The sequence below is a fragment of the Misgurnus anguillicaudatus genome, chromosome 15 (genome assembly GCF_027580225.2).
Source record: "Misgurnus anguillicaudatus chromosome 15, ASM2758022v2, whole genome shotgun sequence".
In the NCBI taxonomy this organism is placed as follows: Eukaryota; Metazoa; Chordata; class Actinopteri; order Cypriniformes; family Cobitidae; genus Misgurnus; species Misgurnus anguillicaudatus.
In genome coordinates, this window is record NC_073351.2 from 25487492 (window position 1) to 25515331 (window position 27840).

Below are 27840 nucleotides of genomic sequence, written 5' to 3' on the forward strand. Positions count from 1 at the left end.
ATTAATAAATAAATGTGTTCATTAAATGCATCTTCCAAATTTTGAATGTGACTTAAAAAATACCTACACATTTTCACTGTGGTTGCACAACTTCACACGCATTGCTGGAGCATTTACCAAGTTCAGTTGCTTAAAAAGTCTTCATCTGTAAGCCTTGTCTGCTTCAATTAGTGGAGAGTGGCATCAACCCCTTGTGAGGGAGTAAGGTGTCTAAGCTTTTGTCTGAGAGCATGAAACCCAGACAGGGGCCAGATAGGAATTGGCTACAGATTTGCACTGCTGATTAGGACAGTCAAAGCCTGCTCAGCCCTGGACAGAGCTCAAGATATAGTGTCCATGTGTTTACACTGTAAATTATTTTCTGTTACTGGTATGTTGTCATTACCTGCTTACTGCTGTATTTAGATCATTTCCATTCATTCTTTCATAATGGGTGAGATGAAAAAGAACTTGCTGGATAAAAGATGGTTTTACCTCTGGGATGCAATCTATGATTGTTGATTCAAAACATTTTATCACTTGACATTACTGGTAAAAAAAAACTGGCATAGCATTTACTAAGTTTAGCCAAGTTTAAATATTAGGATGGTGTTATCAGAAAGAAAAAAGAGAACATTAATTAGAGAGCAGCTGGAGACCTTTAGTGTTGGCAGTGCACATTAAGATAAAACGGCAACAGCAGCTATATGCACAGTTTAATATTCATTTAATTGGTAACTTTTCTTTGAAAGTGATCTATATTTTTGAGAAATCCAGGTAAAACTTGAAGTGCAGCAAACTATTCCAAGAGAGTTTAAGTATTACTATTCAAACAATTTATGATCTGATGAAATTATGCTTGTTGTTTCTCATCATCTTTAAGACGTATGCTTTTTGTCTGTGGTATCTATGTGTTTTCTTTAACTTTAATTTTATAAAGGATTCTCGACCCTCTGATCACCCCATGACTAAACTGAACCCAATGACATGGAAGAATTTTTCTTAAGAATAAGGATTTTTAAGATCACATTGAAATTAATCCTCTCATTGTTGTTGAAGGCACCGCTATCCACTTCAATTCCCACATTAATTCCATTATGTTGGAACATAGACAGTACAGATATGACAAAAGAGGACCGGACAGAGGGAGATCGAGATAAAGAGAGTGGGGAAGAGATTTTGTCAGGATAAAGGCAACTACAGCATGGGTGGTTTTTCGAAATGAAATGTGAAAAAGCAAGGTGCCAGAGTACATTACATGCTGATTCACTCAAGAGTCTGGTGAAAGCTTTCTGCTAACCTCTACTGCAACACTTAGACACCCGTTTGGTCCAGGATTCCATAGCATTTAATTCTCAGTGGCATTTGTTTATTTAAACTCAATGACATTTACATTGCACAGTTCATGAAAAAACTGGTTGAGAGGACATTTGCGGTATACAGGAAAAAAAATCAGTGGATTAATAACGGAAAACAGGGGAAACAGGCGGACAGAATGACGGAGATCGTGACAATAAGCATCGTATTACCTGATTCACTGGCGTAGTTAAAACATTAACTATTTAACAGGTAGACAGAACAACCTGCCATCTGTGACTGACTGTCTTTGTAATGTCGTTTTGTTTTGGGGTTTTACTGATCCAATAGTGACCTTACCATCAATGGAAACTGTTCCTGTGGATGACATCACAATGTAATAAGTGCCAACGTCACACTGAAGTTCCAGGAAGTGAGCCATATATGACATAATGATCACCTCCAGCTATCATCAGAGTACAATCACATGACACAAACAACCATCACTCTGAACAGGACCTTTCAATAGTCCTTCATAGAACATGTTTTCTTTTTTTAAATACTTTTTCTATTTAACCCTTAATGGTATAAAAATGTGAACATACAGCTGCTGTGCTTTATGAAAACTTTAACCAACATTTCTTACCTCTATCAAGATTTAAAAATGGTTCATATTTATTAAGAAAACATACTATACCTATATAAGATAAGTTAATTTTACTTCATTTGTATTACAAAGTTGTCCTAAAGCTACCACCCTAAGCTATTGGTTATAGTTTAACATTTCATTGCATTTAAAAGGAAGGGCTAGATTATCTGAATGATTTTGCATTAAAGCCACATAGGCCTTTTACATTATTAACTATTTTCATTTCAATAATTTCATTATGTACGTTTCATTAATCAGTAGATAAATGCACAGCCTGGCTGCATCCAAATCACCACATTATAATGCATGCAGATGGTTAGGAAATGTATTATAAATTTAATTTAGCACCTACTACATGCTTAAAAAAATAAATGTTAAAACTATGTGGATAGATGTTAACTATGGAAAAATGCAAGCTGGCCATTTTGCCATTTGTCCAACATTTACAGCCAACATGTAACCCCTTCAAAGGGATATTGAAGCTCAAGATGGGTGATAAGAGTATGAAACTCTGAAAATACCTAACTGTTAATACAAATCACACTGAAAATCACAATGCTACAGTAATTATTGTTTAATCTGGAGTTAAATTTAATTCAAATATAGTTTCAATTGTTTCAAACCAGCTTTACATGAAAAAACACAGAAACATAATATATAATTGCACGTTTTTAATCTATGTTTGTAATCTATTAAAATGTATATACTTTATATATTTTACTGACATTTAGAGGGAGAGGCTACACATATTGCATTCCATCTGAACAACCTAAAATAATATGTTGCCTCCGTTTTGTTTATAAAGTGAAAAGTTATTCTCAGAAGTTATTCTGTCATATAAGAAATGTTCAGAGCATAATCTGTTTAGGTTTTCATTGAAACATTACTAGGCTATAAATGTTGTGATATTTAAAGAAATGTCGGTGCTGCATGCATTTATCTTTTATAGCTCAATACAATCCCACAACATTCACAATAGGCTTCGAAGCAGGTGCACACTGAACTGTTGCGTAAAATAAAACTGTATGCATGCCGATAAACATGCGTGCTTTTTATATAAGCTCGCAAGCGTACATGTATTAAATTAGCAGAATGGTTTTATTACTATTTTGTATGGTTATTGCGATACATAATGATGATCAAACCACTGTGTGCACAATGCTGTTAAAATGTCATTCTCGTCTTTAGCAATAATTATAAATAAATTATTGAGCTGATTTCAGTATGTGTGATTTCAGCCATTTTATTGTCAAGCTGATGTAAGGTTGCCAGGCACGAGGTTACAATAACCGCACACCCCTAAAATCGAGCTTGTGGGCGCTATAGTGGGTTGTACCACTAGTGGGGGATTGTTAATTTCAAATTCATTTTTAAACCCAAAAACGCATTTTAAAGCAAGATATAGGCTAATTAATTAAATTCATTTAAATATTTTAAATGAACAGCAAACGTTAGATGAGGTTAGTTAAAGTGTTTATGAAATACCAGTCCCCCCTACAGTAATCTCGTCTTGGTCTATAACAATAGACAGTCGAGCATCTGCGCCTCCCGCACACCACCGGCTACATCACATTTTCATCAGACTGCATGTGCCATACCTGTGTGTTCACATCATCAAATCATACAAGTCAATGTGGCTATTTTCTAAACATTTGATTATTCTTTCCATTTGGTTCGTTATAAGGTAAGACGATTTCTTTTCTTTAGGTTTGTGCTGAATTCTCGTGATGAGGATGCGCAATCAGATTCAGCGTATGATGAAACCTCGCACATGGGTGACATAGTAAATTTGAGGGGGGGTTAAGTTCTTTACAATTGCACGATCACGATGTATTTGATCCTTTCATTCTTTCACCTACATAATTGTTCAGATATTTTCTGTGATTCTTTTCTATTTTTCCTTAACACCGTATAATCAGTCTAACAGAGGTAGGTTATTGTGAATGCAAATGAGATGCAGAATTACTGTACTGCAAATATGCTTTAACATTTTTTTCTTTATTCTTTTCTTTTAGTTTTTTTTTTCTTTTAGCTGGGTTTTACTTTTACAAATATCCTTAGTGGTTACTTAATTTGCGAATTGTAATAGTAACACCAAGGTTTGGCGATTTAATGACGAAGTGGGAAAAATGTGTTTTAACCTGCTATGAATAAAAAGGTGCAGCCCAAAAGAAGTCTATCACATGATCTGCGACTAAGCGCATTTAACATCAGACAATGTGTGTCCCTTTATGACATTCGTTGTAAAAGATACAACATACAAAACAACAGTTTTAGTGCCACATAATACTATATTGTTAGCGTATTAAGGTCCTGTCTTTACCTTTGATAACCCCGTCTGCTGTTTTGGGACGCTGCGGCCACGTGACTATCAAAGCTGCGCTGGTGTCTGTTTGGGTTCGTATGCAAATGAACCTACCTCGTGCTCGTGGTCTAAATTATTGATGTGTGAAATATGATCGCGTCCAGGATGTTCTTATGGGTTTGAGTGTCGTTTGCTGTCACATAGACTTAGCTGTGAATCGCGTAATGGCATCTTTCTGCTAATGTGAAAACACGGTGATGTGACGCGTCCTGTCACAGCTATTTGCCTGGACCGTTATTCTTCCGTTTGACCAGAATAAAGACCAACGAACTCAAAGGTGCCGTAAGCTTTATAAATAACGTTACCTTGTATGAAATACTTAGTTTTTATGAAATGGGACACATTGCACCTGTCACCGGGATAACGCTGGGCCCTGTGTAAACATGAGGGGAGCGGCCCGCGCTTTTTAGCCATTCAGAAACTCTCACTGTGTGTCAATCATGTGGAGCGTTCGTTCTTGCCGATATTCGATTGGCTTATATATTTGTGGGCGGGTTTTTTGAGAGGCGGTGTGTGGTTGCAGAGTAGTGCGTTTCAATTTTAGTGGTTATTAATTGTCCACCAAATTGAATCGATTGCCAAAAAGCTAAACTAAACAGTTAGATTGATAAATGACAAACAAATGTATAAAATAAATCAATTGAATTGGAGAACTTTTGTGCTTTCTGTAATCTTAGCAAACAATGCTGCATTGCATAGAAGTGAAGCATTGTTTCATGTTAGGGAAATTTACCTGTCTTCTTTCTGTTCTTCATTTTAATATCTAACAGGAAGCCTATAACTCAAAAATGAGAAGATAAATAGTTCAACCCACACTTTCTTCTATTTATTCACTAAATCCCTCTTACTGACTTGCCTTTGGCCATTCGATCCCGATCTACCCCTGCTGGAAAGGGTTTACTAGAATCTCTCACTCCCCATCGGCAAAAAAGACATTTTCAAATGCCCAAAAACAGCAAAGCCGTCAAGAGAGAGATTGACGATGACGAAGTTACGGAATCTGTCAAAGATTTACTCTCCAATGAAGATATCTGTGAGGACTCTTTCAAGAAAAGCTCTCTGACAGTGGAAGATGTTTCTCAGAAAAAAGAGAGGGATGCTGAGGAGGGTTCAGAGGAAGATGAGGAAGAAGAAGAGAGGCCCGCATGGAGCAGCAAACTTCAATACATCCTTGCCCAAGTGGGTTTCTCAGTGGGCCTTGGTAACGTCTGGAGGTTCCCTTATTTGTGCCAGAAAAATGGTGGAGGTAGGTTATCAGTTCAAGTATAATGAATTCAAAATGAGTGCAAAGTAAGACTAGATCATTATTCTTATAGGCACAGCAGCTTATTGTCAACTGTTGACTGACATAAGTGTAAGTCACAATTTAATGTCTAAAAATGAATAGCAGTATTACATAAGGATAAATTATTTACATTATTTCAGTGCTTGATACATATACACAAATGGCAAGCCTTGTATACCTAGTATAAAAAATGTAAATAAAAAAATAAGTGATATTACATAGAAATATTACATAGAGTATATGAATGATACATATTTGAGTGTTTAGGCAAAGAATTTGGTAAGAAACTGTAATGGGGTTGTGACCTTGTGATACCCCCTAAACCAAAACCTTGTGTTCAAGAAGTAAATCTAAACTGAGACAAGACATATGTCTGACACCTCAAGTATCAGTATGTATTTCCTCTAAAAAGAAGCCTGTCTACAGGAAGCACTTCTCTAGTCTTGTGTATTTGCTGTGCCAAAGGTCTTTCTTGAAGAAACAATACAAAGACTTAAAGAGACATAGATATAGAGACTTTAAGAGACTTTAAGATATAGTTGTTGATGTATAATGTCACATTAACAGTGTATGACCTTAAAATTAACCGTTTTGCTTATGCAGGATAATCACAGGTTACATTACCCATCTCTGATTATACAAATCGCTTTAATGTCAAAAGCAGATTATGGCTACTTGCCCTTACCTCTCTAAGAACAAGCACATGCGTATGTACAGTATTACTCATGTCAATGCCTTGTTTACCTTTTTTCATTTGCCAAAGACCCTCTGAGATTATTTGTTTTTTTATTAGAGATAAAGAATTAAATTAGCTGTATATATAATAGTATAAGTCTATGGTATGTCACCATTTATATTAGATTTAGGAAACTAATGTGTGTGTGTGACAGAGACAGCATGTCTTTTTGTCTTCATGATGAGAGTCTGGCCAAAACAGCACAGCCCTGCTGGGTCTTGTTTTCCAGGTTGTAATAAGCAAGTGTGGCCACCCTGCTGTGCAGATCTGTAATTAGATTAAATAGGGCACTGTGTGTTTGCATGTGTCATGTCTGTCGCTATCGTTCAGGCAGCGCAACACAACCACAGCACTGAAACATCTGTGTAGCATCTAAATGGCAGCACATTTTATCCTTAAAGAAACCTCACCGTTTTCTGCTCCAATCGACGGGATGTCACCTCATCCACATCCTGCTACTGTACATCCATGTCACTAAATGTTATAATACAGGCGAAACACTTGTTTATGAATCTCAGTAGGTTTCTGTGGGTCGCAGCACATGACTACTACATGGTGAAGCCTCTCGCAAATGAGCATCAACCCTGCAGTACTTTTGAAGGAATGCCTTTGTATTAAAGTTATTCCCCATAAGGCACTATTAAAGAATGTTGTAATGCCATTGGCAATGCATGAACTGTTTAAAAATATAAGTCTCTTAATAAGTCAATATTTTTAGATGTTTATTCATTCACTTTATACTGAGAAGCTTAGATGCAAAAGCTGCTAAACACCACCTCTATCAAAAATTAGATATATGAGACCATACATCCTCTTTTTTCCAGACATCTCTTCTTTATTGCATCCGGCTAGGATTTCTAAATTGCATAAAATGTCTGGGGTTCGGCTTTTATTTTCTACAGTCGCATTAATCAGCATTGTAATCATTACACTCACCTGAAGGATTATTAGGAACACCATACTAATACTGTGTTTGACCCCCTTTTGCTTTCAGAACTGTCTTAATTCTACATGGCATTGATTCAACACCGTGCTGAAAGCATTATTTAGAAATGTTGGCCCATATTGATAGGATAGCATCTTGCAGTTAATGGAGATTTGTGGGATGCACATCCAGGGCACAAAGCTTCCGTTCCACCACATCCCAAAGATGCTCTATTGGGTTGAGATCTGGTAACTGTGGGGGCCATTTTAGTACAGTGAACTCATTGTCATGTTGAAGAAACCAATTTGAAATGATTCGAGCTTTGTGACATGGTGCATTATCCTGCTGGAAGTAGCCATCAGAGGATGGGTACTTGGTGGTCATAAAGGGATGGACATGGTCAGAAACAATGCTCAGGTAGGCCGTGGCATTTAAACGATGCCCAATTGGCACTAAGGGCCCTAAAGTGCCAAGAAAACATCCCCCACACCATTACTATACCACCACCACCAGCCTGCACAGTGGTAACAAGGCATTTTTTGGCACAATTTGTAGGGAAGATGAGAGGTACCCGGTGGGGTCTTCTGCTGTTGTAGCCCATCCACCTCAAGGTTGTGCGTGTTGTGGCTTCACAAATGATTTGCTGCATACCCCGGTTGGAAAGAGTGGTTATTTCAGTCAAAGTTGCTCTTCTATCAGCTTGAATTAGTCGGCCCATTCTCCTCTGACCTCTAGCATCAACAAGGCATTTTCGCCAACAGAACTGGCGCATACTGGATGTTTTTCCCTTTTCACACCATTCTTTCTAAACCCTAGAGACGGTTGTGCGTGAAAATCCCAGTAACTGAGCAAATGGTGAAATACTCAGACTGGCCCGTCTGGCACCAACAACCATGACACGCTCAAAATTGCTTAAATCACCTTTCTTTCCCATTCTGACATTCAGTTTGGAGTTCAGGAGATTGTCTTGACAAGGACCACACCCTTAAATGCATTGAAGCAACTGCCATGTGATTGGTTAATTAGATAATTGCATTAATGAGAAATTAAACAGGTGTTCCTAATAATCCTTTAGGTGAGTGTATATGACAATACATCTGTCACAACCTATCCTTCACTAAAATTGTCCTCTTTGCAGGAGCATACCTGATCCCCTACTTCATTCTGCTGGTGGTGATAGGGATCCCCCTCTTCTTTTTGGAATTAGCTGCGGGCCAGCGTATCCGTCGGGGCAGCATCGGGGTGTGGAACTACATCAGTCCACGCCTGGGCGGCATCGGCTTCGCCAGCTGTTTGGTAAATATGCTGTGCTTTCGTAGAGACATGTTGTTTCAAACGGTTTGTAAGACAGGCCCTTTCTTTGTTCTGGGGAGAGGCAACGAATTAGGCCATTTAAAGACCTGCCCGTGCATATGCTGGATTTGACTGTGTCTTCTTATTGCAGGTGTGCTTCTTTGTGGCTCTCTATTATAACGTCATCATCGGCTGGAGTCTCTTTTACTTCTCACAGTCCTTCCAACAGCCTCTTCCCTGGCACGAGTGTCCCCTGGTCAAAAATAAAACCAACACATGTAAGACAACATGAAGATGAACTTTATTATCCATAAGTGAAATAATGTATGTTTACTGTATTTAGACAAAGAAACACAGTTTAACATACAGAAAAAAACTTTTAATAATGTTATGTTGTATGAAGTTGGCACAAATTATTGACTTTGTATAGCTCAGAGATTACACTGCAAAAAATGATTTTCAAGAAAAAAATTTGTATAAAAATGTGTATTTTTGTCTTGTTTTCAGTAAAAATATCTAAAAATTCTTAAATTGAAGGAATAGTCCATTTTCTTTAAAGAAAAATCCAGATAATTTACTCACCACCATGCCATCCAAAATGTTGATGTCTTTCTTTGTATAGTCGAGAAGAAATTATGTTTTTTGAGGAAAACATTGCAGGATTTTTCTAATTTTAATGGACTTTAATAGACACCAACAATTAATACTTAACTCAATACTTAACAGTTTTTTTCAACGGAGTGTCAAAGGACTATAAACAATCCCAAACGAGGCATAAGGGTCTTATCAAGCAAAACGATTATCATTTTTGACAATAAAAATAACAAATATACACTTTTAAAGCACAACTTCTCGTCTAGGTCCGGTCGTGATGCGCCAGCGTGACCCCACGCAATACGTCATGACGTCAAGAGGTCACAGAGGACGAACGCGAAACTCCGCCCCAGTGTTTACAAGTGTGTTGAAAGAGGACCGTTCCGACTAATTAATGTCTTTGTGTCAGTTTATTGTTTATAATGGTCCGCAAATGTGCGTTTTATATATGTAACACGTGACCTCCCTACGTCACTACGCATTTACGTTAGGTCGTCCTGGACCGGACCTAGACGAAAAGTTGTGGTTTTAAAGAGCATATTTTTTATTTTTCTTGTCAAAAATGACAATCGTTTCGCTAGATAAGACCTTATGCCTCGTTTGGGATCGTTTATAGTCCTTTGAAACTCTTTAAAAAAACTGTTATGTGTTGAGTTAAGTGTTAAGTGTTGGTGTCCATTAAAGTCCATTAAAATGAGAAAAATCCTGCAATGTTTTCCTCAAAAAACACAATTTCTTCTAGATTGAACAAAGAAAGACATCAACATTTTGGATGACATGGTGGTGAGTAAATTATCTGGATTTTTCTTTTAAGAAAATGGAATATTCCTTTAAGTTGCTTTTTCTTGATGAGCAAAATGACTAAAGAAAACAAATCTAGTTTTTAAACCAAAATTGAAGTGATTTTGTGCAAAAAAAGTCAATGGGGTAAGCAAATTTTTCTTGAATTTTTCTTGAATTTAGTGTTTAATAAAATGTTTCATGATTTTTTGCTTACCCCATTGGCAGATTTTTTTGCTTGTTTTATGCACAAAATCACTTAAATTTGATATTTCTGGTCCAAAAACCAGACCCACCTTCCTGGGTCGCTCTGCTCATCAAGAAAAAGCATCTTAATTTAAGAATTTTTTGAAAATTTTACTGAAAACGAGACAAAAATACTAAGAATTTTTTTTCTTGAAAATATTTTTTTTGCAGTGTATACAGAGATATAGCTCGGGAAATCTGATGGCTTTATTTAGTTGTGCTTTATTTAACATTAATGTTTGTTTTAAAATTGAAACAAATTAAACATTTGAAACAACAACAGTATTTTAACAATATAACAGATAAATCATCTAAAATGTAGTAAATCTGATGAGATTGATGTTTAAGATCACATTGAAATCTTTAATAATACTGACTTATCATTAGAAATATCTAAGAAGAGGAGATGAAGGACACTTGATGCACCAAAAGCAAACGTTTTCATTTACTCGCCATTTAATCTCACTGAAGTCTAGGATAAATAATTAAGATGTTAAAAACATCTCATCTATGATTTTTCAATGGTTTGTTATTGCGTAGATGTCGAACCAGAGTGTGAGAAAAGTTCTGCCACTACATTTTACTGGTATCGTGTGGCCTTGGACATCTCCGACTCTATCGCAGAGGGAGGAGGACTTAACTGGAAGATGACTTTATGTCTGCTGTTTGCATGGACCTTGGTGTGTCTCGCTATGATCAAGGGTATCCAATCTTCTGGAAAGGTAAGAAAAACATATTTTTGTGCATTAACTACAGTTTTGTTGTACTATTCAGTGTATGATTATAAAAAATGGTTTAATGCATTAAATTCAAGATTATTCAGACCTTTACACCACAAAATAATTCCAACCTCCCATTCATCATTCCCACAAAGTGTATTTAATGAGAAACAATTGAACTTTACTGCAATTTTGTGTGCACATTTACGAAAAAACAGGGTGATACTGGTTGCATTTATGTGTACCATTCCTGCACAGTTGTTTGGTGCTGTACCCAGTAGCTTTCTTCTGCTACAATTACTGGTGTTTAAGGACACTGTAGTGTAGAATTAAAGTTGTCTACAGGAAGGGGTTCAGATGAATTAAATGGATTGTTGTAAAACTTCCTCTATGCATCATAGTTATAATGGAGCCACAGAGAAATTGTGTCTTTTAATCATGTAAATTGTGGCATAGTAAACGTTTGACATTTGTTTTTAAACTTCAAAGTAGGTATGCTCTTAACTAGAGTCAGTAACCTCTTTTAACGTCTTTGTATTCTGGTAAGCATACTTTCACAGATTACAGTAAGCATAAAATGTCAATCACTTACTGTATTTAAGGGGTTATATTTTTTCGTAAATTTAATTCCTGTAGCTTAACTGGTATCGCATTTCATTAGCAAAATACAAAATATTAAGGGTTCCATCTCAAGGAACATACATACTGAAACCTTGTAATGCACTGTAAGACACTTTGGATAAAAGCATCTGACAAATGCATAGGTGTAATGTATCTAAATTATACATTTCCAGTATAGTATAATATCTATATCTATAGGCACGTAATTGTTTTATTCTTTTTTGTGATACTATCATGAATTTCTGTTTATGTGTCATTGTCATGTATTGGTTACTAAACTGTTTTTCCTATTTTCTTACCATTGTTGCTTCGGTTTAGGGTTAGATTTACATAAAATGACATCCTTACTAGGGCTGGGCAAAAACAATAGATTTTTCGATTAATCAGGTTTTTTTTTACGTGGTCGATTCAAAATCGATTCTCAAAGAGCAGAATCGATTTTTTTTCTTTCATATTTATTTCTGCAAACATTGAACGTAAGATTAACGTTAAACTAATTACTAGTCTTCTTTATTAGATGTCACCCTCTTTTTTGCCTTGCGCGATGTTATCAAGGAGTGAGAGGTGAGCCTGTCATTTATTCATTCAGTGCTTAAAATGGCATTTTCAGGTGCTTCATCCACGTTGATGCCACCTTCACATAAAAAGTCAGAGGTATGGAAGCATTTTAGATTTTGCAAGCAAGACGACGAAAATTGATTCGAGAATTGAAATCGAATCAATTTGATAGCTTGTGAATCGAAATCGAATCGATCTGGAACATCTGAATTGATACCCACCCCTAATCCTTACCCAAACCCAACTCTAACCCTAACGCCAGGTGACAATAGTTTAAAATAGAGAAAATATTTTAAAAAATCAGGAAAATTGTATAAAGCAATACTTAAAGTGACATCCTAACACAAACACCAAATCTAACCCTAAACCGAAGCGAAAATGGTTTGAAAATAGGAAAAAGCAATTGAGTAACCAATACGTGACAATGACACTTAAAGCGTAACTAAACCCCTGGTCAGAGCCTGACTCCACCCACTGGCAATATTTGAAAAATGCAAGAAAAGTGGGCAGATCCCAACGGAGATAGAGGGGACGAACTTAAGTGTGTAGTGAGATCGTAACAAGGGCGTGGTGAGCTTGAATCTGCTTACGTCACGAGTTTCTTTTTGGACCCAACATCCAATAGGGAAATTTAACTGCATTAGCCACCGTTCAACCTGAAGAGGGCAGCACTCAGACGTTTTTACACCATATATTGTAGTATTGAAACACTTTATATCCAAATGTCAAAAAACTTACTTAAATCAATGAACAGCACTAATAAAGCATCATTCTTACAGATCATTAACTAAAAAAAGTTGGTTAAGGGTTTAGTTACTCTTTAAACAGAAATTCGTGATACGATCACGAATAAGGCGTAAATTTGTGACAGTATCACGAAAAATAATGAAAAAATGATGTGCCTTTAGGTACGTAATTTTGTGAGACTGGGTAGCATATAGTATACATTGAAGAGGTTTTCAAAACTTTTGCGGCCAGGGACCCCTTACAGAGGAGAAAAATTTTAAGTACCCCCTTAAAGGTGCCAAAGAATGCATTGATACAATATGTTACATTGTTCTTGGATACCTACATAGCAGGTATGACTTTATTACGTGCAAAATTATCCAGAGACAGTTTAACATGTTTATTTACAACCCTAGGATTTGTCCCCATAGTGAAATGGTCTATTGTTGAGCTCTGCTCTGATTGGCTGTTTCTCAGAGCGGCTCCTTTCAGTAGCTCTGTGTGTGCAATCAGACCTTATGTTTGAGCCTGTATCAGACAAAGATACAGATATTAAGGAATAATCAATTATTCTGACATTGTTAATGGATGTTTCTGAGTGGTAAGTTTGTGCAAAACGTAACTGAATTTCAGCCTAAATGCTAGCATATAGCATTTAGTAGCATATAGCGCTAACTTACCAGTCACGACTTTGTTTTTAGCATTTTAACAACATTGTAATTAATTTAATGTGTAATTTAATGTTGAGGCGTACATCACGACTGTAACATTACAGATGTTGTTATGTTGAGATTGGCCTGTTTTCCAGCGGGGTTTTGCATGCATGGGGTTTACATAAGAAGGATGAAACAATCGTGTTTGAGGCTCACAATATGTTATTACCATGTACAGAACTCTAATTATTCATCTAGGCCTAGATAAATACAGTTTTACATTCTACAGCACCTTTAAAATTCTAATAATTCCTATTAAGCATATTCCTACCTAAAGCTTATTCTTACACTTGTTTCATAATGATTCAAATTATGTGTTTTTAAGAGGGTTGTTTTGTTCAGATTACATTTGGACTCAACTTTTTAAATGATCTTAAAAGCTTTTATAAAATTAGCAGTAGCAAACTGACATGGTTCTTAGATGTTTTTTCAGCATTTATTAATCTTGCATAATATAAGTTAATGCCAATACAATTGTGCATGTTATTCATTGTGCATTAACTAATGTTAACAAATTTTGATTTTAAAAATGTATTAGTAAAAGTTTAAATGAACATGAATTAAGATTAATAAAGGCGTAGAAGCATTGTTCATTGTTAGATCATGTTAGCTAACCTGTCCTGCATTACATTAATAAAATAAGTGTTTATGTATAATGGTAACAACATAGACTTTTGCATTTTCATTTACCAAGCCAGTCAAACACATACAAGACAGTATAGTTGCAAAACTTTATGACAAGTACACATTTTAAATTATTTAGGTAACACTTTACAATAAGGTTGTATATGTTAAAATTAGTTAATGCATTATGGAGGACCACAAGAGTCCAATGTAATAAAAATAAAAATGTAATAAAGAAAAATGTAATAAAGAACTTCAATATTTAATAACCTCTCTATTTAGCTATTTAGCTTTTCCGTGACTCTTTGGGTCCTTGCAAATGGTCAAATGAGAAATGCAAATTAGCTATGGCCAGGTGCATGTAACAAGCTCGCTGATTGGCTCTGATTGTACGTCATGTGCAGATTTATAGATCTCGGATGAGGACCAAAAGAGTCACGGAAAAGCTAAATAGAGAGGCTAAAATGAAAAGCAAATCAAACAGCGAAAAGAACAAGGAGAACCACCGGGAAAATGAAAACAGAAATGTCAAACGGAAATGCCCCTTTAAATGCCCAATTCAAACCTGTATTTGTAGTTCAATTCATAAATCCAGTTATTATTTCTCCCTTTAAATTGCTTTTTGAAATACATTTTGGAATTATTTAATTAAGAATTTGTAAATGCAATTTAAAATGATGAACTTATTGAGTGTTTTATGTTGTTTTTGTAAATATTAATTTGAACTATTAATTAATGGATTAATATTTCATTTCAACATTATTTTTATAATCTCACTTTTTATTGTCTAATAAAATGTTACATAATGATTTTTTTTGTAACTTTATTTATTTATAGATTAATTAATGAATTTTTAAACAAATCTATTAATTGCTATTTTTATTGTCCGAGTAGTTATTAAATATTGAAGTTCTTTATTACATTTTGCATGACTCTTGTGGTCCTCCATATTAGTCTAGCATAAATCATTAGGTGCTTCAATCTTTGTCAAGTACAAAATGGTGCAATTATGTGAGGTGTGACTTTATTAGTGAACGGTTGTTAAACTCAAATAGTACAACAACCCATCCCAGCGCCCAAGGGTTTTGAGTCACCCATTCTCTGAGTGAAAATATAATACTAAAAAGCTCCTTCACTTTTAAAGTACATGCTTGGACAAATAAGCTTTTAGTTACATTCCCGACAAAACCGCATACTGTATGTTCATCTGTTTCTTGAATGAAAAAAATGAAATGAGTTGGTCCCAAACTCAACACAAAATTGTGCATCTGTATGTTTGGTTTATAGATAGAAGTTTTATTTGTCATTCGGGATGTGATCTACACAATAAATAACACTGCCCATCTAAATAATATTTAAGTGCCTGCCCTCTGTGTATTTAAACACTGGCACAGGTAAAGAGACCAAAAACAGTGCATAAAAGGTGATCATTGCCCTTCTGGTATACATTAATTTCATTATATTACCTTATTTGATCATTTCTTTGCGTATGACTTATTTCAGGTCATGTACTTCAGCTCTCTGTTCCCCTACGTGGTGCTTATTTGCTTCCTAGTTCGTGCTTTCCTTCTAAAAGGCTCTGTGGATGGGATCGTTCATATGTTCACCCCAAAGGTAAGACCCTACATCACAAGAAGCCGACACCATCAACCCCAAGTCCTGTTATAACAATAATTACACCAATTTAGTCTTCATGCTCTATTTCATACACCAGCAATGAATCCAATTTATTCAAAACTATGTTAATCATACATTACTAATTCCCTCGTGTATCCGCCGAATCAGTTCGTTGATTCCAGTAAATGTATCTATGGAAACAATACCACCGCCAGATTTCCCAGCATGCATTAGTGCTGGTGACTAGGCAGAAGTGAATTAACTCGTCCATCAGCAGACAGCAAAACACAGCAGAATGTCTCACTGTGCCAGCTACTTTACATAAAGACACAACACACAGTACAGTCAAGTGTCTTTCATGGTATTAAGTCTGGGTTTGTATGAAAACGCACAAGATTTATGCATGCGGGTGGCTGTCGATGTTAATGTGTGTCTCTTTGTGTGGCATGGGTCATTTCAGAGCCTTATCAGTGGGTGGTTTGTAACAAACAATTACACGATAGTGTGCCTCCTTCTGCTTTAGAAAGGTTAGTATTATAAGAGCTGCACTGTTTAACAAGGCTGAATAAGAGGGACCTTAATTTAGTTAATGAAATGTTTCACTGTAGGTTTGCTATTTGTACATTTACACTAAACATCAAGGGTGCAGTGCAATAAACGCAGACCCTCACGTATATGTGTTAAAAGTCGACCATACTTCCCCCTTAAGCCTGGAGTATAGTCTGTTTTTACGTGTACACAAACGTACGCACACAGTTGACTGCACAGCCTTGCAAAGTATAGTTTATTTGACTCGAACGTATACACAGACGTTCGACGCATGCGCATTGCAACAAAATGCATGCGTGACTTATGTGTACAATATGCAGTATACTTCAGCCTTAAGGGTGACTGAAGGTGTTTGACTATAATGTGTGACACATAATAATAATAAACTTTCACCTTTTTCACAGCTTGAAATCATGCTGGAGCCCAAAGTGTGGCGTGAAGCCGCCACGCAGGTCTTTTTTGCCCTGGGTCTCGGTTTCGGTGGAGTGATCGCTTTTTCCAGCTACAACAAGCGAGACAACAACTGTCACTTCGACGCTGTGCTGGTTGCTTTTATTAACTTTTTCACTTCAGTATTGGCAACGCTGGTCGTGTTTGCTGTGCTGGGCTTTAAAGCCAACATCATGAATGCCAAATGTGTGGAAATGTGAGTTCAAAGGTTAAGTGTAGAAGAATTAAGATGGGTAGATTGCCTGTAAAACCACATTTAACTTCAGAGCTTATTATGTTTTTTTTATGTATTTTAGGAACACAAGAAAGATCATTGATCTCCTTGGCAATGAGATCAATCCCAGCTTGATCCCACACCACATTAACCTCAGTCATGTTACCTCTGAGGACTACCAGCAAATGACCAACATTATCCGGGGTGTGATGGAAAACGATTACCCACGCCTAGGCTTAGACAACTGCAACATCAAAGAAGAGCTCAACAAGGTAAGGAGGAGCCATGGACATTTATCCTGGAGGATTCAGGCTCACTCGTAATATGTTAAAGTCGCCATGAAAATTAATTGAAAAACTGTAATTTGTTTTGGAATATTGTGGTATTTTTTACAAATGACTTATCTGTTAGCGTCATTATTTTTTATACAGTACCTAGTACATAGAAGTTCAGAATTTAAAGACCGGAGTAATCGTGAAGGTACATAGGAGGAGAAAAGATAAAAAGATAGGGGGGGGTGGAAGAGCATTTAGTGCCTTAAAAGTGAGCAGCATGATTTTATGAATGAATATACAGAATAAATAGTAGTGGGCCAAGAACAGAGCCCTGTGGGACACCCTGTTTAAGTAAGACAGTAGGACATTTGGAATTGTGTAAGGAGATGTGATATTGCCTGCCCGTGAGATAAGAGGACAAACCAGGATAGTGCAGCGCCTGATAGGAAAATCTTATGACAGACTGTATCAAAGGCAGAGCTGAGGTCTAATGACAGAAGTATAGAGAGATTACCTGAGTCTCCAGGGAGTAAAATATCATTAACAACCTTTACTAGCGTGGTCTCCAGATTGGAAAATATTGAAGAGACTGTTAACAGCTATGAATGACTGCAGCTGAGAGCCCACAGCCTTTTCCATGATCTTTAAAACAAATGGCAGATTGGAAATAGGGCGGTAGTTGGATAAGTCTGCCGGATCCAGATGGTAGACTTTTTGAGTATGGGTGTAACAGCAGCAGTTTTGACTGACATGGGGTACAGTAGAAGAGATGAATGACATATTAATAAGGTGGAAAATGGGGGCAGAAATGGCCGATGTACAGTCTTTCAGCAGGGAATTAGGTGCAGGATCAAGAGTGCATGATGAGGAGTCCGATTTTTGTATTAACTCAGTAATTAATGAGGAATTGGTAGGGTTGTCATAGAATTAATAGATTGAGATTTCATATGCTCATTGGTAATTGGTTCCTCACCAAATGTTGCATACGAGTATCTAACTTACCCTGGAAATGGTTCGGGAAAGTGCAGCACATACCAATGGATTCAGAGTCTTTGCTTTGGTGCTTGAGTCAGTTTATTAATCATGCTTAATAACATTTTGGGCCTGTTGCTCGCTTTGTTGATAATGCTGGAGATGTGGGAAGAGCTGGCTGTATTTAAGGCCAATTTAAATTGCGGCATTCAGCAAACATAAGGAAATGGACAGTTAAACCAGTTTTCCTGAAAAGACGTTCATGTTGTCTACATTTTACCTTCAAACTTTGAAGCTCTGCATTGATCCACAGGGATGAATGGGACATGGAGACAGACCTAATCCTAGTTGAGGCAAACTCATCCAACAATTTTTCAACATAACTGCAATCATAGATGGGCAGATGAAATTTAGCACATCAGAAATAGCAGAGGAGGCAACAGAATCACAAAAGGGGCTAGTGTCAACAGTATTTAAATGACAATAACATATGGTTAGATTTTTGGTGGGGTTGACTGGACAGATAGATGTCAAATCAAAGGAGATGAGGCTATGGTAAGAAATCGGTGTAGCTAAACTGTCAACAGAGATATTATTCAATCCAGATGTACAAACAAGAGCTGGAAAATGAACATGCTGGATAAGGTCAAAACAGTCAAAGACAACATTTAGCTGAGTAGCAGCGGGGCAAGCAATATCAACATGAATGTTGAAATCATCAAGAAGAATAACTTGAGACGACACAGGGTAAGTAATTCACTGAGGTCTGGGGAAAAAATCTGTTTGTTGTTTAGGTGGTCTGTAAATTAGGATAAGTATGATGGGATGCTTAATACCAAACTTCATAACAATGTTCTTAAATGTTGTGGTATTGTGAAAAAACAATTTAGAGACAATTAATGACGCAAGAAAAATGGCTGCAATACCACCACCTTTACCACTTGTACGTGGTTCTGACATATGTCGATATCCAATAGGGGTAAGCAGATTCAGATGGATAAAATCATCTGGTACCTGCCAGGTCTCTGTCAGAAAGAACATATACATTTTTATGTTACCTATTAGCTCATTCACATAGGTGCCTTTGTATGTGATAGATCGGCACAGTGATTGGAGAATTGAGCGACGTCGATGGACGTCAGTCGACAGCATTGCTGCGTTAGCCAGAACCAAACACATCATCAACAAAAGCAAATGGAGAGGGCAGCTACCTGACCAAACAGTATGCTAACATACAGTCCACAAGTAGAGTGTTAACCATTGGCGGCTCATGACTGCTAATCCGAGGGGCACAAATTCAAAATAAGTGTTCGGAGTGTCATGTGTGTTGCTCATGTTTTCAAAATAAGTGTTTGTTGTGTCATGTGAACCATGTGCATCACGTGTTATGTCAAAATAAGTGCCTGCTGCACACGCGTCAAAAGCGTTTATGATAAAAGAGATGCTCACATTCACAAAATACACGCAAGACACTCCCTTAACAGTAAACTCTGATTACGCATGAGATTATGCGAGTATCTGGCAAACGCGAGCGTCTCTTTTATCACAAACCCTTTAGATGCGTCTGCAGCAGGCACTTATTTTGACAAGACATGTGATGCACATAGGTTCACTTGACTGTAAACAACAAAGTTGCAAACAAAGTTTTCTCACTGGTGAATAAGACATGAGATGTGGACGTTAGGTCTGTGCGTGTTCATGTGTTTTGGAGGAGGCGTGGCTTTGGATGGCGATTTGAATGGAGTTTGAGATTGTAATTTCAGTGCTAGTAGGCTACTGTTAGCATTTTTCAAAATCAGATACCCTGCCTTTAACGCAGCAGGCAAAGAAACAAAACAAAACAGTACGGTACATAACCCAGCATGGAGCGGCAGCCAGATGCGCACAGCGTTCCCAAAAGAGTATTTTTTTCTGATTACAAACAAAATAAACAACAAGTAGATTACCTTAGGTCAAATCATACTTAAAGCGTATCAAAAACTACACTGAGCTATCGTTACTGTTTAAATACTATATAATGTATACAATCTTAACTACAGATCGGCTCCCAAACCTACCTTTAAGCAGTGACCCATGATCGCCATCTCCCCTCATCTTTAGGAAACCAAAACATTTTTTAATTTTTTAGACAAGGGATTTGTTCCAGAGTTCATTTGAGCCACTAGCCAGACCATTAAAAGAATAGAGACCAGAAGTTAAGTTCCGCCCAGACGAGTCCGATGAAACCATCTGTATATATTACCTAGAAAAACGATTTCAAAACTTTTTAGAAAAACGTTAGGATGTGTAAACTCGTGGGTTAAGGGTACAAAGATTATTTTTATCACTTGTCTTGTTATGCCATTTATAACCAAAACTTCTCAGGGCTCCAGACTGCCACCAAATGATGGCATTTTGCCACCAAAATTTGAGAGTGTGACTGAATTTTACATCCAGTCGCACATGTGCGACCAGTAAATTTGACCTTTTTTTGTGATTTGACACTGAATTTGAAAACAGCACATTGTAGTTTCTGCATCTATCATTAAAGTATTTATTAGTAATACAGTGGAAATAAGTAGAAATGTGAATATTTGGTTAGCATGTTGATTTACAGTGTGTGCCCCTAAATTTTCTGGTTGCGCCCCAAAAATTTTCAGTTGGGGGCTACTGTGCTCCTAGTGAAAAAAGTTAGTCTGGAGCCCTGACTTCTCTTTTTTTATAATCTCAGACATTTAAATAGCAGACTACACTTACTATCGTTTGGGACTGAAATGAAGGCATAAAGTTTTTTTCTCTGTTTTGGTATGGAAGGGATGTGTGGAAGATCCCCAGCACTGCATGATGAAACAAATGGAAATAAATGTGGTGCACGTTGTCTGTGCCAATATTATAATCTCTCCTTCTCGCCCAGTTAAACCACATACACTTGCACAAGTTATGGGCAGCAATCACACCTGTGTGCTTTGACAAAATAAATTGAGGAAAATCAAACAAATCAACTTTCTAATGTGTTGAATAATTGATGCAGAGACCTCAAGCAGTTTTCAACAGAACAGAATGTACATATGCATGTATGACATTGCCACTGACAGGGATTTGATCATCTGGTTGCTTAAAAAAAAATAGCACATATTTTCTAGCTAATCTGCATCGTTCATGTATAGCCTAGTGCAGGACAAATTGGCACTGAAGTTTAATAATGTTTATATTTTAATAATAGTGATGCTGGCTTGTCTCTCTGTGTACAGTACATGAAAGTCTTTAACATCAGTGTTTGTAAATGCATGTTGGAATGGTAATTTTTTTTTAATTTGTTCATTTACAGGCAGTTCAGGGTACAGGCTTGGCCTTCATCGCCTTTACTGAAGCTATGACCCATTTCCCAGCTTCGCCTTTTTGGTCTGTTATGTTCTTTCTTATGTTGGTCAACTTGGGACTGGGCAGCATGTTCGGCACTATCCAGGGCATCCTTACGCCCATTGTGGACACCTTCAAAGTACGCAAAGAATACCTTACAGGTCAGCCAAACCCAAATATGAAAGTTTTCAGTAAATTTTGCTATTGATTTTTATTTTTATAGTCCTTTATAAATCTTTATTTGCTTCACAACTTTGAGTGTTGGAATCTGTTAAACACACATAAGCATGTAAGTCACTATCCTAAAGGGGAGATATAATGAAAATCTGACTTTTTGCATGTTTAAGTGCTATATTTGGGTCCCCAGAGCTTCTATCAACCTAGAAAATGTGAAAAAGATCAACCCAGTAACTTAGTTTTGGTAAACTATTCTCTGCAAGCATGTGAAAAAATCGGTCATGGAAAATTGGCTTTCCTTGTGATGTCAGAAGGGGATAATACCGCCCCTTAATCTGCACTATCCAACCACAGCACTGCCATTAGCTGCATTTTAAAGGACACACCCAAAAACGGCACACGTTTGCTCACACCTACAAAGTGGCAATTTTAACATGTTATAATTATCTGTGGGGTATTTGGAGCTAAAACTTCACATACGTACTCTGGGGACACCAAAGATTTTTTTACATCTTTAAAAAGTCTTGTTAAATGTCCCCTTTAAGTTACATGGGAAGTCCAACCCAGAACAATTTATGGGTTTTCTTGCTCTGATGCACATTTTAAAAACTAGCATGTTTTACAATACAACCAAGGCACTTCCACAAAAAAAACCTGGTGGAAAACACTGTAATCAATATTAGAAAGTAACCAATGTAACACAAAAGAAGATAACACCTAAACGTTTTCACAGTAGTAGTAGTAAAAATAAGTGTGAGAAGTGTATAGGACTTTGTTTTGAATGATTTTAACACATCTCCGACCGCAGGACATCACTAGTTTCTCACACCACTCTAGTGTGATCTTGTACATTTTTACTACAGCCTCTACCACGTTTCAGTAACTGTTTCTTAGCCATAACTCTGTCATCGAGGATTTTTCAGATTTTCAGTTCACTTTCGTTTTTATACACCCATGAATAAGCTAACTATAATGCGCATTATTGCTCTCTGCTTTCTTTGCAGTTGGTTGCTGCGTACTCGCCTTCAGCATTGGTTTGATCTTTGTTCAGCGATCTGGAAACTACTTTGTAGCCATGTTTGATGACTATTCTGCCACTCTGCCTCTCCTCATCGTGGTTCTCCTGGAAAACATTGCTGTGGCTTGGGTCTATGGCACAGACAAGTATGTTACACTACACAGGTCATTGGTCTAAGTGCAGGAACTGATGTGTTAGAAAGCTTACAGCGCCATCTGTTGACTCAAGTATATTATTGTCACATAAAGCATTAGTGACCAACAGCTTAATAGAACAAACCCTAAGTTTTATTTGCTCATTAATATTTCTTTTTTATATAGCTTGGACATATCCTGAAAATTTGACTTTTTCCATGTTTAAGTGCTATAATTGGATCCCCAGTGCTTCTATCAACCTAGAAAAATGTAAAAAAGATCAACCCAGTAACTTAGTTTTGGTAAAGCATTCTCTGCAAGCATGTGAAAAAAATAGGAATTGAAATTTGGCTCCCCTTGTGATGTCAGAAGGGGATAGTACCGCCCCTTAATCTGCACTATCCAACCACAGCACTGCCATTTAGTGCAGAGATCAGCTCATTTGCGTTTTAAAGGGACACACCCAAAAAAGGCACATTTTTGCTCACACCTACAAAGTGGCAATTTTAACATGCTATAATAAATTATCTATGGGGTATTTTGAGCTAGAACTTCACATATGTACTCTGGGGACACCAAAGATTTATTTTACATCTTAAAAAAGTTTTGTGAAATGTCCTCTTTAAAAACCTAATTTATAGGTTGCTACACCAATACGATCGAAAATTCAAAAAAAAGAAACCGATAAACTGACAAAACATTTTCTCATTCAGGTTCTTTGAGGATTTGAAGGACATGCTTGGATTTACTCCATATCGCTTTTATTACTACATGTGGAAGTTTGTCACACCAGTTCTGCTGCTGGGGCTTTTGATCGCAAGCATCATCCAGCTGGGTCTGTCACCACCCAGCTACAGCGCATGGAACCAGCTAATGGTGGGTACTAGTCAGCAATTTGGAAACACGAGTGGTTGCTTACTGACCCAAGTCTAAAGAGGCTAGCCCAATAATATTCTGGCCTACTAAATCATTAATAATTACAGAATATGGTGTCCCATGAAAGGAAAGCTGATTTATGCTTTTACGGTCACATTACTCGTTCATTTTGGATAGACGGATGCTTTATTAATCCACACTTGGGAAATTGTTACAAAAAGTTCAGATGTGTAATTCAATAAATTGTACAGTTACACAAATATACTCTAAATCCAAGAAAAATGATTAAAGGATTAGTCCATTTTCTTTAAAAAAAAAAATCCAGATAATTTACTCACCACCATGTGATCCAAAATGTTGATGTCTTTCTTTGTTCAGTCGAGAAGAAATTATGTTTTTTGAGGAAAACATTCTTGGATTTTTCTCATTTTAATGGACTTTAATGGACCCCAACACTTAACTCAACACTGAACAGTTTATTTCAACGGAGTTTCAAAGGACTCTAAACGATCCTAAACGAGGCATAAGGGTCTTATCTAGTGAAACGATTGTCATTTTTAACAAGAAAAATTAAAAATATGCACTTTTAAACCACAACTTCTCTTCTTCCTCCAGCAGTGTGACGAGCCATCGCGACGTCATGTAATTGCGTAATGCTGTGGAAAGGTCATGTGTTACATAAATGAAACGCACATTTGCGGACCATTTTAAACAATAAACTGACACAAAGTCATTAATTAGTATCATTCCACATACAACAACTTCGGAACTATCCTCTTTCTCCACACTTGTAAACACTGGGGTAGTTTCGATACGTCATCCGTGACATATTGACGTATTACATGAGGTCGCGCTGGCTGACGCGTCACACGACCGGAGGAAGACAAGAAGTGGTTTAAAAGTGCATATTTTTTATTTTTATTTTCGTTTCCCTAGATAAGACCCTTATGCCTCGTTTTAGATCGTTTTCTATTTATTAAAACTGTTAAGTGTTGGGGTCCATTAAAGTCCATTAAAATGAGAAAAATCCTGAAATGTTTTCCTCAAAAAACTAAATTTCTTCTCGACTGAACAAAGAAAGACATCAACATTTTGGATGACATGGTGGTGAGTAAATTATCTGGATTTTTTTTAAGAAAATGGACTAATCCTTTAAGGTTGGTTAAAGTAAGGATTAAAGTAATCCGATTGCTTTGTCTGTTGACAGGCTAAGGAACAATCTCTCAACTACCCACCCTGGGGCCTGGCCGTCTGCATCTCACTGATAGTCATCGCCATGCTTCCCGTGCCTGTAGTGTTTATTCTGCGCTTTCTGAACATCATTGATGAGAACGCCGGAGGCCTGTCCACTGTCTCCTATAAGAAGGGTCGTATTATTAAAGAGACCGCATGTAGAACCAGAGAAGAGGAAGAAGATGCCAGTCTTCTCCAGGCAAAGACACCAAGTGAAGCTCCCTCACCCATGCCAGCCAACTACCGCAAGCAGAGCGGCCCTCCGACGGGCGCAGACAACACTCTTAACGGTAGCTGTGGAACCGGATACATAATGCCCAATATCACTGACATTCGGGACATGCCCGAATCTGATTTGTGAGACTTCCTGGTTACTTTCTGGAGGCTGAACTACAACCTTTTAATTTTTTACTTTTTCATAATTTCATCACATCTGCTGAAGTGTCTCATTAACCAATCATAATCAAGCTTCCTCTCCTGTCTGCCCAATAGTCTCACTTTTGAACCTTTTCTTCCAAAATCTCCACTGATCATGTACACACACTGCTCCAGAAAGTTTCAAAATGTATTATATCTGTAGCACTAATGCTCCCCGACCCATCTCCCCAACTGTTTGCACGCACTTATCCTTCATGTATGTTCGTAGGGGCACGTAGACCCCTGGTTTATGCTCTGCTGTAGAATGGCTATTTGTACAGAACGATTATGTTGCAAGTCAGGGTAGTTGCTGCCCACCAAAAACGAGATTAGAAGCAGCTTAGCAGCTTTGGAAAAGTCTAGAATGTAACGTATAACGTGGATAACATGCAGTACTTTTCGTTTGGATGTAATTAAATCATTGTGCATCAGCGTACGGATTGCATTTAAAAACAAACTGTGCCTCATTCATTCTCAAATGTTAGATTACAAGGTGAATGTTGTACATTTAAGGTATTGTGTAAATAATGAACAAATAACGGATTATAGTTTGGATAACAGATCATGATTTTTGGTAAGAAGTGCTTAAAAATCCAGATCGCTGACTTTATGTTTGTCTGTATGTCTGCTGATGTGCTATCATTGTAACATCTTGTAAATATTTTTCATGATTTTGCTCAACAACGCAGTATTTCCTTTCTCAGTACTGAGATTTTAAAAAAATAAAGTATTGAGAAACTCTTGCTTTGCTTTTTTCACAAAAAGATGAGAATACAGCTACTATATGAAATAATGCGCTTAAATGCAATAGCCGCTAAACACAACCTCCGTTAAAAATGAGATTTATTTACATCTATTTACCGACGCTCTCGATACGTATCATACGATCATCAAATACCTTCGCTTCAAATCTGCTTAATCGCGACCTCAGGCTATTCAGAAATACATCCAAATCCACTAAATGCCCAGAAGATCGACGGCGTGCAAAACAATCGTTTCACATTTTAACTTCTGTCCTTTAATTAGACACCTATTGTAATTGGTAGTTTTCTTATTATTATTATTATTCCGCCATTGCGGCTATGCCAGCCCATAAAAGTGTATGTAGGAAAGTTCTGACATTTTTCACACAGATAGTGGTCAGACTAAAAAGTTACCATAGCAAATTTGAAGTCTCTATATCAAACCCTCTAGCGCCACCAGCAGTCCAAAGTTTCACTTACGTTTTTGCTGTAACTTCTAATGTGTAAGTCCTAAAAACGACATTATTTTTACCTATGAATTCTTGGCTCAAGATGATTCGATTGCACCATATGACGTAATTTTCCATTATATAAATTTTTCCGCCATTTTGAATTTTTCCAAAAAACCCACTTTTTCAAACTCCTCCCAGAGCTTTTGTCCGATTTGCGTAAAAATCGGTGTGTAGCATCTAGAGCAGGGATGGGAATTCCTGGCCCTAGAGGGCCACTGTTCTGCAAAGTTTAGCTCCAACCCTAATCAAACACCTCTAATCTAGAGACACTCAGGGCAAAAGGTTATGTAATTGGTTTCGATTCGCAGTCCTTTTTCATATACAGAGTCAATTTTACGTAGAGCACAAGAAAACGAATTTGAGGCTGTATCTTTGCCAAACTTACGCTTATTGATTGCAGTCAGTAACCGAGGGTGCACAGTTTCTTCACAGCGCCACCTAGTGGTCAGATGAATGGTTTACATGCCTTCAACTTTGGCTATGGTCGACGTATTTTCATGCAACTTATTATCTTGGAGTCCTGATTCTTTGCCGAGTCCAACGATACCAAACATGCCAGGTTTTGCCTTACGCTAAGTTCTGCGCAGGAAAAGTGCGATTAAAAAACATGCGCAAATATCTCTGTGAGTGATATTCCAATCAACTCAAAACGCCCTAAAAAAAACAAAATAGCTTCTAAACAAAAAAACTATTAGTTTCGCTAATTAGAAAACCATCAGAAATGACTGAAAATTGAAAAAAAATGAAAAGTTACATTCATTTTTTGGAGTGTTGTAGACATAAATGGTTATAACTCAGCAACGAAATTAGATTATTTTACCAGATTCAATACGCTGATGTATGGGCAGAGTCTGAGGCCACACAAAAAGATGGTATGCCTGCACCACTAGTAGGCCCTATAATAGGCTTTATGCCCAGCTGCACTACTTCCTGAACTTCAGCCAGCTCCTTGTTTCCTGTCTGCCATTATTGGACAAACTGATTAATCCAGGTGTGCCTGACCTCAGTAGTCACAAACAAACTGATTAATCCAGGTGTGCCTGACCTCAGTACTCACAACAACAATATTCAGACACACCTGGATTAATCAGCCCGTCCAACAATGGCGGACAGGAAACACGGAGCCGGCTGAAAGTCAGGAAGCAGTGCAGCCGGGCACAAAGCCTATTGAACAAAACGTTTGACATCAAGCAAGCTCTATGGTC

At 37.2% G+C, this 27840-nt stretch overlaps 1 protein-coding gene across 2 annotated transcripts; it reads left to right on the plus strand.

The window, feature by feature from the left end:
- The first annotated feature begins 3439 nt into the window (after nucleotides 1–3439).
- slc6a15 (solute carrier family 6 member 15) lies at nucleotides 3440–26119 on the plus strand. Of its 2 annotated transcripts, none has more exons than XM_055173906.2 (12): nucleotides 3440–3608; nucleotides 5060–5535; nucleotides 8374–8531; nucleotides 8680–8806; nucleotides 10689–10870; nucleotides 15613–15723; nucleotides 16680–16921; nucleotides 17022–17211; nucleotides 21494–21686; nucleotides 22707–22866; nucleotides 23568–23730; nucleotides 24938–26119. In XM_055173906.2, the coding sequence occupies exons 2-12, from the start codon at nucleotides 5232–5234 to the stop codon at nucleotides 25322–25324; spliced, it is 2217 nt and encodes a 738-aa protein (XP_055029881.2). In that variant the 5' UTR covers nucleotides 3440–3608; nucleotides 5060–5231; the 3' UTR covers nucleotides 25325–26119. The 2 variants fall into 2 exon arrangements, with proteins under 2 accessions (XP_055029881.2, XP_055029882.2); XM_055173907.2 differs by lacking the exon at nucleotides 3440–3608 and adding an exon at nucleotides 3699–4566.
- Nucleotides 26120–27840: the final 1721 nt, after the last annotated feature.